Here is a 10,758-nt window from a genome sequence, read left to right as displayed (position 1 = left end):
TAATAAATTTATTTTACTAAAAAGAAATAAAGAAAATTTTGATATCTTTAGAAGGAACTTCATTACGTGAATAAATATTTCAGAGGCTGATGTTGAAATAACATTGCAAAAATAGGACTAAATATTTGGTTTTCAAAACTTAAGGACCCAAAACGACATTTATTCAACTTTTATCTTCTTTTTCGTTTCTCCCACACCGAGTTAGGAGAGAAGTTTACAGCAGAATAAGAACCCTAGTGCAGCAGTGGAGCTCGTCCCTTCGGGGACATCCGATAAAATTGGAACGATACAGAGAAGATTAGCATGGCCCCTGCGCAAGGATGACACGCACAAATCGAGAAATGGTCCAAATTTTTTTGCCGGTTTTGGTTCACGTTTCCCCTAATTTAGCTGACAGCGATAAGCATATTATTGTGCCCTAGTTTTTTATTTTTTGAATCCTGATATTACTATTGTTGTGAAATTATACATGTGAAACATCTATAAATATATGAACAATTAAGTACTTTATTCCACTCTCATACATTTCGTTTTTGTTGGATTAAGTGTGAGGTTGCTCGATACTTGTGTTGGAAGGAGATAGCATACTTTAGTAAATTAGGGCCCGTTTGGATGGGCTTAATAAAAGCAGCTTTAAAAAAGTACTTTTGAAAGTGCTGAAACTTATTTTTAAAATAAGCAGTTATGCGTTTGGATAAAAGTGCTGAAATTGTTATGCCAAACGTGAAAAGGGAAAAATGGAAGAAAGAGATGTTAGGGTTATGTGGGTAATTTGGAGATTGTATAAAAATATTAAGGGCAAAAAGATAAAAATGTGGTCAACTTAAAACAGCTTATAAGCTAAAAAAAAAAAAAGCACCCCTACCCCAGCTTTTAACTTTTGGCTTAAAATAAGTTTTTTTTAACTTAAAATAAGTTATTTTGAGTATTGCCAAACAGCTAAATAAGTCAAAAACCAGCTTTTAAGTCAGTTTGACCAGCTTTTAAGCTGAGCCAAACAGGCTCTAAAGCTAGAGAAAATTGTATTTCACTGCAATTGTATAATTCGCAATTGTATAATTCGTTGACCTTTTTCTCTGTAATATTTGAAGTAAAATGTTTGTAAATTGTATAATTAAGTGTGTAACACGAAGATATATATTTTTGCATGTGTGTATACAATTTTTTCTCGCTTTATACAAAACGGAAACAGAATTATATACTTTTGTGTATAAAGCGAGAGAGGCGAGCGAGAATGGAGAGTGGCGAGCGAGAATTCTGGGAGAGAGACGCTGTCAAATTTTAGCTAACGTTTGCTATGGAACACAATTAAATCAAACCCTAGCTATTCCATTTATTTTAGGTTATTAGTTTGCTATTATATACAATTTTCCCAAATAAAAATTCATAAAGAAAGACTATGATAAATTCAATTAATTATTTTGATCAAACTTGGAATTTTCTGATCACTCTACAATAATTTTATAAATATAAATAAAAAATTACCCCAGACTAAATTTCGAATTATCAGTTCCCCAAACACTGCAACGTAAAAATGCTTGTGCTCTCACCTTCTTCCATTTTTGCTCCTCTATCCACAAGCAGAATCAGACCTTCGCCGATCAAATCCATGGCAGTTAACAGAAGCAGCTCTGCTCCGCCACAGCGGAGAAACGGCATGTCAGCTCTCGAAGCTCGAATCTCGCTTGTCATCGCTCTCGCTTCCCAAACCTCTTCTCTTTCTCAAAAACGTAAGTTTTTCTCTGCAATTCCTTATTCCTCAATTGAAATCGTGTTCACTCAATTTGATTCTGTTTTATAAGTCCTTTATAGATAGTTTTAGGATGAGAAAATGATTGATTGATTGTTATATTGTTGGCAGTTCTGACGGAATTGGCGAGTGAAACAGCGAAATACGTGTTACCGAAGAGGATATTCGAAAGTCGGAATTTAGAGGAAGCTTTGATGTCTGGTATATTTTTTTTTTCAATTTGTTACATTCAATGATATTTTAGATGGTTAAAACCAGTCCACGTAACTCATATCACTGTCATCTTCATGAAGTGCCGGATCTGGAGACAGTGAAATTCAAAGTGTTGAAACTTACTGATCAGTATGAGATAAGAGAAGTCGAGGTATATGTGCTGTGACTAATTTTTGTTCATACTTTTTTTTCCCAGTAGCATCGAGTTATATGCCCCTTTCTGCATTCGTTCGAGATGAAAGAGGAGCAATATTTGACAGAAAAAAAATAAATTTAGAACTTACATCAAAAATGTGTTGAAGATAGAAGGAAAACTTGTGATGAGGTGATGAGGAAACATATTTATTAAATTTGTTTGCACCAGCTACATGTTTGCACACAGAGAATTCTTTAGTTAGTATTTCTTGATATATGGTGATTATAGTGTGTTCTTTCGAGTGACAACATAAAGAGATGTCGGCGAGTAAAATTATAATAATACAGCATGTCTATAGTATGGTAGATTAATGCTATAAAGAAGAATACGTGCAACATGATAACACAGTGACAGATGGTCTAGAATTCAGGTTAAACACAAAGGACAATTTGCCAAATTCAATGTCAATGACTTTCAAACAACATGATCCACCGCTTCAATACGAATAGAGAGAGCTTATGACATACTTAAGTCTAGGTGATCAAACAAAAGTTGGAACATAACATGCTTATTTCAAGAAACTGCCACCTCCAATTTCTAATCATGTCTTAAGACTTGAGTCAGTGAAGCAAACATGTTTCTCAAAATTGAGGAAACTCCTGAGCTGTGATCACTAGACTGTTTCAGTCAGTTTCTTTCTGTTCCAGAAAAAAATTGGATACCAAATCTCTTTCAGGTTCCTATTGTTTGTTTTACTTTCTTATTGATAGATCTTAGACATGCTGAGTCTTACCTATAACTGTCATTCTCCAGTTGTGGCATATACAAAATGATCAAACAACATTACTCTTCTCTTCCAAGTGGATTGTGCATTTCAGCTATTTGAAATCCATTAATGCTTTTTTTATGACCGTATAAAGGTTAATGACATATATGAATACAGGTCCATTTCTTGAAGAAAAGACGTCGAATCAATTTTATACCAAAATCTGCAAAATGTCTCCCTTGTATCTATTGACATGACCTAGTAAAATCACCAACCAATTCCTGATTATCCTTTTAACCATATTTCTTTTTATTATAGTTTTGTTCATTTATCTAAAGTAGTAATGTGACTTTAAACAGCCTTACTTTGTTGCCGAGGCTACAATGCCTGGGAAGTCTGGGTTTGACTTTAATGGTGCATCTCAATCCTTCAACACATTGGCTGGGTACTTGTTTGGTAAGGTAGTTCAAGGTACTTGTAGAGTCAACCTTAGATCGCCTCGAACCACATTGTAATGGTGGCCTTCTTTGGCTTTGTTCTGTTTCTTGATGACTTCTAGAACACGAAGAAGGAGAGTATGGCAATGACGACACCCGTAATCACTCGTAGAACTCAATCTGATGGTGAGAAAATGGAAATGACTACTCCAGTGATAACTAAAAGGGTACAACTCTTAAACTAATCATGTTTTTCTGTTTTAGCTCTTTCACAGCATATTATTTACTGCTTCACTCAAGACAGATGGTTTGGTTACTCTATTACACATGTTTTTGCTCGACTCTTTTCTGTGCAGTACCTTTGTAGACATGTGTTTTTCTCTGGACATTGGAGACACCCTGTAAGAGGGACGGGTAACATGGATATTGATGCACGGTGTTAATAAAAGGAATGAAGTGATAAAATAATGTAGTTGAGTCACTACATAACTTGAGAAATGATAAATGAAGAACTACTCTAATAATGACCTCATGTTGCCAAATTGAAATGCTGACTTTTACTGATTCTATTGGCAAAAAGAACATCATCTAGTTACCTAATTCACAAGGAAAACACATTTACGTTCTTGATGTGGATTTGATAAAAGCCGAAATGTATTTTAGATGGGATTTGAGTCTCTTTCAATTGTGTGCTAGGCCTATATGCCAGATCAGGTACATATGAAATATAAACATAGTGGCTTCTTATTGTTTGAACCTGTAGTATTCTCGGATGGCACTATTGCAAATCCATATCTAGGAGAACGGGAAACTATTAGATTCCACATTTTGATTATGTTGCTCGGACCCTCTAAAAATGCAGCCATACCACCTCTGTTGAATACTCCAAAATGCATAGCTTTCGGAGAATCCGATACACACCTGTCAGTAATTTTGAAGGGTCCCAACAACATAAGTGTTGCATGGATCCTTCACTGCCTTGCCGTACCTGCACCTGAAGGGCGTGACTTGAGTGTTGGTACTTCTTTCCAATTTTTCAAATTACACTAATAATTAAAGAAAAAACTGCACAAACCACTATCAGATACTTGCACACACGCATCTGGTATGTGCGTATAGGCTAGTTCATGTATTGTAGATGTCCAATCTTAGTTCTAGATTAAGTTTAGAATGGAATAACAGTCAGAGAACAATCTTCCACATTATAAAGATTACATGTCTGAATAAATATACACATCTAATCCGTTATACAAGCAATAACATATTTTTCTAGTCATTCATTAATGGATATCTGATAACAACATTTTGAAACATAAAAACCAATATTACGTGGAAATAGGCACTCGCTTAGAGATAGGTTGCGTGTCTCTCTGGTTATGCTGTGTGGAGTCATCCTATAAGAATTTCTTGCTCCGAGAAACTTCAAAACCAACATTCTTCCATTCTAGAAAAGAAAAAAATCACTTTAACTTACGTCTGATACTATGTTTTAGTGATTAACACTCCCACACCCCACCCCATCCCCACCCAAAAGGAAAAAAAGATAAATATTGTGTATATAGTTGTTATACTTATTTCCTGCTCTCGTATTTTCTAAAAAAATTACACCTACTGGAATCTCATTAAGAATTTCATTAGGCGGAAGATCAGGAGAAGTGGAGGATGTCCTTCGTCATGCCCTCCAAGTATGGTTCGGACTTGCCACTACCGAAGGATACCTCTGTTACTATCAAAGAGGTGCCTCGGAAAACTGTCGCAGTTGTTGCTTTTTCAGGTTTGTAACTTCACATTCAGTATGTCAATACAAAGCTCAAGATGGAATCTTAAGTTTTCTTGAAATTCAACATATGTTGTCAGAAAGCTGGGATCTGTCTCATTGGTTTGTAGAAGTAGATCTTGGTAAAGTTACTTAGTACTTTATTGATCGATTGACTTGTTATGATATGAGAGAAACTTGGACATAGTTATACTTACATTTCTTTCTTTAATGTCCAATAAGCCTGCTGTGACGAATGACGGTGATCAATTCAGAGTTCAAAGAGAAAACATTAAGGAATTCTGTTTTTCAAGTTCTGTATCCTAACATAGCTAGCCCTCTCTCGTTTGATTCCAATGAAGGTTTTGTGAATGACGAAGAAGTTAAAGCTCGAGAATCAAGACTTCGAACTGCACTAAAGGGAGATGCAGAGTTTCAGGTAAAAGATGGTGCCTTGGTAGAAGTTGCACAGGTATATTTGCAGAATCATTTCAATTACACTTACAATATCTCCTGGAGAACATATTTTGACCTAGTTCAACTAAAGTAGCTGCATATTTATTATACTTCTCTTGCAGTATAATCCACCATTTACTCTTCCTTTTACACGTCGGAATGAGATTAGCCTGGAAGTCGAAATGAAACAGGAATAGCTAGTCAGTGTGCTGTATATTGCAGATAAATCTGTTCACTAATGTATAGAACCAGAGAAGCAAAACTTCGCCAGTATTCATTCTAGACGTATATAGTGTGTATATGTATATAATATTGCATTATACTCCTCGTATATATACATTTCAGGCGATTGCTTGACCTTTTAATCACTAGGTTATGTAGATGCACCAAATCGCTCCTACTCTGAAAATAACAAGAGACTTTGTCTTTTGTACTCTTCGGAATTCGCGATCATCATCATTAGGCATATCTTGGGTAATATATTCATTTTCCAGAAGATGACATGTTCTCTTCCAGGGATACTATTGAGATCTATGTTGCTCGGACTTTTCAAAAATATTACCAGGTGTAGTGTGAGATAAAAACTAGGAATTTTTAAAGAATCTAACATGAGCTTGATAATGTTTTTGGAGTATCCGAGCAACATAGGCTAAAATATGTTAATGTTTGTGCACCCTTGTAGTTCTTTTTTCTTATCAAGTTTGCATATTCCTTTAGCTTCTACGATGCACGAAATTCAATTAGTGCAAAAACTTGGGTAAATAAGATAAAGGTTTCTTATCTGAGTTGCGTGAATCACAAAATGGATCTATGATTTCAAAAGTCCAACAATCAAATTATGATTGGCTTATGAATCTAAATATTCATTTGACATTTATATAGACCAATTAATTCCAATATAATTTTTGATATTTTCGATACTAAAGGTTGATTTATCATATAGATTGCTTGTTAACTTTTTGAAAATCGTGGTTTGAGACTAACAATATGAGCAACCACTATAGATCACCTTTTTTTTTCAAATTGTTATAAACGTAAATATTTCATGCACTATAGAAGGTTATATTTATAAAAAATTAATTTGGCTTTTAGATTTGGTGAGCTCTCCATCATGATGTAAAAAAGTTGCTCTAGTAACCGTTAATCCATTAATTTATTTTATACCAATATTTATCAATTTAGTATATTAGGTACCCTAACAATAAGCTAATTGATCTAGTTAATTAACCGAAAAAGAGCAGGAGAACGCATAATAAGGAGTATTAATTAGCTACCTAACTATAAGTGTGGAATTTTCACAGGCTATCCCTTTTTGTGACAGTTATTTAGTAAATAAATTCTCGTATTTTATAGATTTTTTGGAAAAAACTTATCCACATCTGATGTTTGCACTAAGTCAATGCAATTTTTATTTATTACGTGATTTTATGAAGTAAAATAAACTATAAAATTAAATATATAGTATATATATATTGGCTTGATATAGACACCCGATGCGATAAGTTTTTACTTTTTTTTTAATTATTATGATGTGAAGATCTCTTTTTGAATAGACTGAAAATTTTATGTAAAAATATTAGATGACGATTTAAAAGTTTGTAATGTTTTATCTGTAGTAAATATATGAGTAAATATTTACAAAAATGTTTCTTTATTAGTGCTGAGGTTAGTCACGCAAACAAAATTGGAGTTTTCCTTTGTTCTCTCAGTAACTTATTCCATTCTCACTTGTTTTGTGTTAACAATTCTTTAGGGCGGAAATTATACCGTATATTTAAGGTTTAATTTATATTATATATATATATAAATGTTGAATTTATTTGAATTTTACATATCTTAAATTCTCTTAATGAAAATTTTGATTTTGTCATGGACAGAAAGAAAGACGGGATATTTCTCATCCCATTCTTTAGCCCAAGGGCATGCTTTTTTAGGGTTCCTCCAATGATTCTAGCACCAAAATACTTGGTGACTAGCTCTAATATGATCCGATTTATATATATACGAGTAAATAAATCGTCAAGAATCGTAGCTATATACATACATTTTAATCTCTTACAAAGAAAGTTAATAGATGAAGAATGATTCCAAATTTGTAAAGTTTCATTTGTTTAGAACTAAATAAAAAAAGTACTATCAATTCCTCTTCTCTATAGTTAGAAAAACAAAACCTTTTATCTTACTATAGTTATTTTACAATATAGGAAACTAAATTAATCCAAAAGAAGACTAATTAAGAAGCTAATCTAATTCATGTATAAAACAATCATTAATTTCACTAATAGAGCTTTGTTGAACAACCATGTTACCATCTTGAAGTACTTTTAATTCTCCTTCACTTGATAGAAGAGATTGTAACTCTTGCTTAGTAATAACAACTTTAATTCTTACAACTTCTGATGATGAACAATTTTTGCTACCACTTTCCATAAACATTACTTCATCAGCAAACTTCACCTTCTTTTTTACATGTTTTATTTTTGGCTCTTGTAGAAGAGGTGATGACACTTCATGAACCTTCATTGGAGCTTTGTATTCAATGACCTTCTTCTTATCATTTTGCAAAAATACTATGCAATTTCCCATTGTTGTGTATTTGCTATATATATGTGTTGCTAGGGACTTGAGGTTATACAAGTTTGAGTTTTTGAGTAAGATTGTTTAGAGCACACACTAGTTGCTCCTTTTATAAGGAAAAAAAAAAGGTGTGAGAAAGTCTGATACTATGTCGTTTGATTGGGCACAGAGTTTAAGATAATATAAAGATTTTTGAAAAGTTGTATGACTAAAATAAGTTACGAACATTTGTATGACTATAAATTCAGTATCTCATAAGAAAAAGTTAAACTTTGTTTTTATTATCAATGTATGTTAACATGTTGTAATAGTTAACATATCTTGTTTCTTATTCGTTGCTAATATTATTTTTTATGGACGATTATTTGTAGTTATCTGTCGTTAATTTCTTTTTAATTATTATTTTTAATTAGATTGAAATTAAATTTTAGTGGAAAGCATATTAGCACTTTGGACCCCATCTTGTTGATTTTTGTTGCTTTGCAATTGAGGGGTCATGATCTGTATAATGATTTCTCTAAGATTTTCTTTTCACACTTTTTTCTAATATACAATCCACTATAAAAAGTGAGAGATACAAGCCTACTTAGTTTTTTTTTTCTTTGACCAAAAAAAACATAAACGTGTTACTATACAAATACTTGTAATTAATGGTAAAATGATTATGAGAAAACTAACTAAAGTACGTTAATACAGGTGATTTATTTGTTATAATTAGTTGTAAAACTTTTTTTTCTCTGTTGTAAAAATTATAGGTTTTTCCTGTTGAGATAAATGTCTGCGAATTGTAAACTATTATGAACAAAATAGGACAGGTAATCCAAGAAGACGTAGATCGAAAATTATAAGATTTTAAGTTTAAATAATTATTTTTATATGTTTTGTTGTGGTGAATAGAGATATGTCATATTTATTATTAGTAAAAAGTGATAATATTTTATAGAATTAATTAAAGTAAACGTAAAATAAGTTTGATTTACTGATTATAACATCTTTTTTTTTTAAAAAAAAAGGACCACTAACGCAAAAACTAAGTGATTTTGACAAAAATGCACTAAGAAATTATAGTGGTGGTCTCATTTGGACTTCTCTTTTTGTTTTTTTGGGTAGCAATATGTCTTTATGGCCATGATTTTCTAAACGAGGTCGGTTTGGGCTTCCAAAACCATCATTGCATTTCTAGTTTCTTTTACAACTTTTTTCCCTTTTAATAAGAGTGAAATTTAATATTGAATTTGGATATAAATTAAGTTTTAATATGAATATCGAATATTAAATAAAAAAAAGTGAAATGAATAGCTTTGTGAAAGAGATAATTATTGTAATTCATGCTTCTTTATACCTTGGTTTTTGAAATATTTTACTTGAGCCCGTTTGGTCATGCGATATGGTATCATGATGTGGAATTATGAGAGAAATTGAATTTTTGTTTGGACATGCGGTATGAAATTCTTGTGTTGTGTATTTTCTCATAAACTTAAAAATTCCATAAGTTCTAAAACTATTAAAATAGCCCCAATTGTTTATTCAATATTATCAAATAAATAAAAAATCATAAAATCGTATAATAAATTATTACAAAGTTATTTGTTCTACACTTAAGTAATTGTTTCATCAATATGTTTAAGTAAAAATGAAACATCTTTCACGGGCTCTTTTCAAGATTTTATTACTCAACAATCGTGGAGTGTGAAGTAAAGTGACTATATGCTAGTGAGAATAATAAATTTTATGTCGGTGAGAATAATAAATTTTAAAAAGTAATGATGTGATTATAAATTTTATTTACATGTGAAATAGATGGTTAGTAGATATAAATGTGGAGTTGTTTTAACAAAATATAAACTCGTGGATCAATTTTGTATGAAAATAACTCAAATCATGATATGGTATTCCCATATGATTCCATATCATGATTTTTGGAGAATATGATATCACATCTCATGATATGCAATCATGAGATGAAATTAGCGTAAAATCGCATATCCAAACGTTGATTCCATCTCACGATATCATATCGTGATATGGCATCACATGGCCAAATACCTACTTACTAGTCTATCTAAAAATAAACTCTCTATCTTCACAAATCACATAATAGAAATAGGATTACACATACATCGTTATTTCATATTTTACTACTTCTAAAATTATATTGATTATATTATTATTGTCGTCATCATTATAACTTGTATTATGAAAAAAGCTAAGGAGCAAGGGGAAGAATTAATTAGAACTAGAAATTAGAATTAGAATACTAGAAGCTAAGTCCCACACACTTTTAAGGCATGATTATTTTTTTTTTCACCATAAGACAAGTGTATGGTTAGATGGCTTTTTTCCTTTTTGGTTAGCACTCAACCATCATATATATAAATGTAGCAAATCTATGCTTTTCCACCCTATGATCTTAAACTATCTGACCAGTCTTTAGGATCTAAGATCCTTTGCGTCGTTTCACATTTCATGTCAATAGTGTCATTCATATTGAGTTATAATTATAATTAATACTTATTCTATTTCAATTTAAGTATCTGATATGTTTGATTAAGCACATTACTTAAGAGATATGAAAAGGCTTTTGAATCTTATAATCTTAAAATAAAAATGTATGGTCTTAAATTTATCATACATAATATTAAAATTGAAAATTTCATAAATATATAA

At 31.7% G+C, this 10,758-nt stretch overlaps 1 protein-coding gene and 1 non-coding gene across 4 annotated transcripts; both read left to right on the top strand.

The window, feature by feature from the left end:
• The first annotated feature begins 253 nt into the window (after positions 1–253).
• On the top strand, positions 254–356 carry LOC114074548. Its single transcript, XR_003574971.1, has one exon. It is a non-coding gene; the product is annotated as a U6 spliceosomal RNA (small nuclear RNA).
• Positions 357–1,485: 1,129 nt separating this feature from the next.
• LOC107031983 (heme-binding-like protein At3g10130, chloroplastic) lies at positions 1,486–5,882 on the top strand. 3 transcript variants are annotated; one of them, XM_027912606.1, is made up of 8 exons: positions 1,486–1,730; positions 1,862–1,951; positions 2,044–2,114; positions 3,225–3,326; positions 3,425–3,529; positions 4,941–5,076; positions 5,160–5,201; positions 5,302–5,412. In XM_027912606.1, exons 1-8 carry the CDS (start codon positions 1,535–1,537, stop codon positions 5,316–5,318), a joined length of 759 nt encoding a protein of 252 aa, XP_027768407.1. In that variant the 5' UTR covers positions 1,486–1,534; the 3' UTR covers positions 5,319–5,412. The 3 variants fall into 3 exon arrangements, with proteins under 3 accessions (XP_027768407.1, XP_015089003.1, XP_015089004.1); XM_015233517.2 differs by lacking the exons at positions 5,160–5,201; positions 5,302–5,412 and adding exons at positions 5,421–5,530; positions 5,637–5,882 and having other exon boundaries at positions 1,487–1,730; XM_015233518.2 differs by lacking the exon at positions 5,160–5,201 and having other exon boundaries at positions 1,487–1,730; positions 5,302–5,441.
• Positions 5,883–10,758: the final 4,876 nt, after the last annotated feature.

This window comes from Solanum pennellii, chromosome 10 (assembly GCF_001406875.1).
Source record: "Solanum pennellii chromosome 10, SPENNV200".
Taxonomy (NCBI): domain Eukaryota; kingdom Viridiplantae; phylum Streptophyta; class Magnoliopsida; order Solanales; family Solanaceae; genus Solanum; species Solanum pennellii.
Note: the sequence above shows the minus strand (reverse complement) of the source record. Positions and strands in the feature narration are given on the sequence as shown.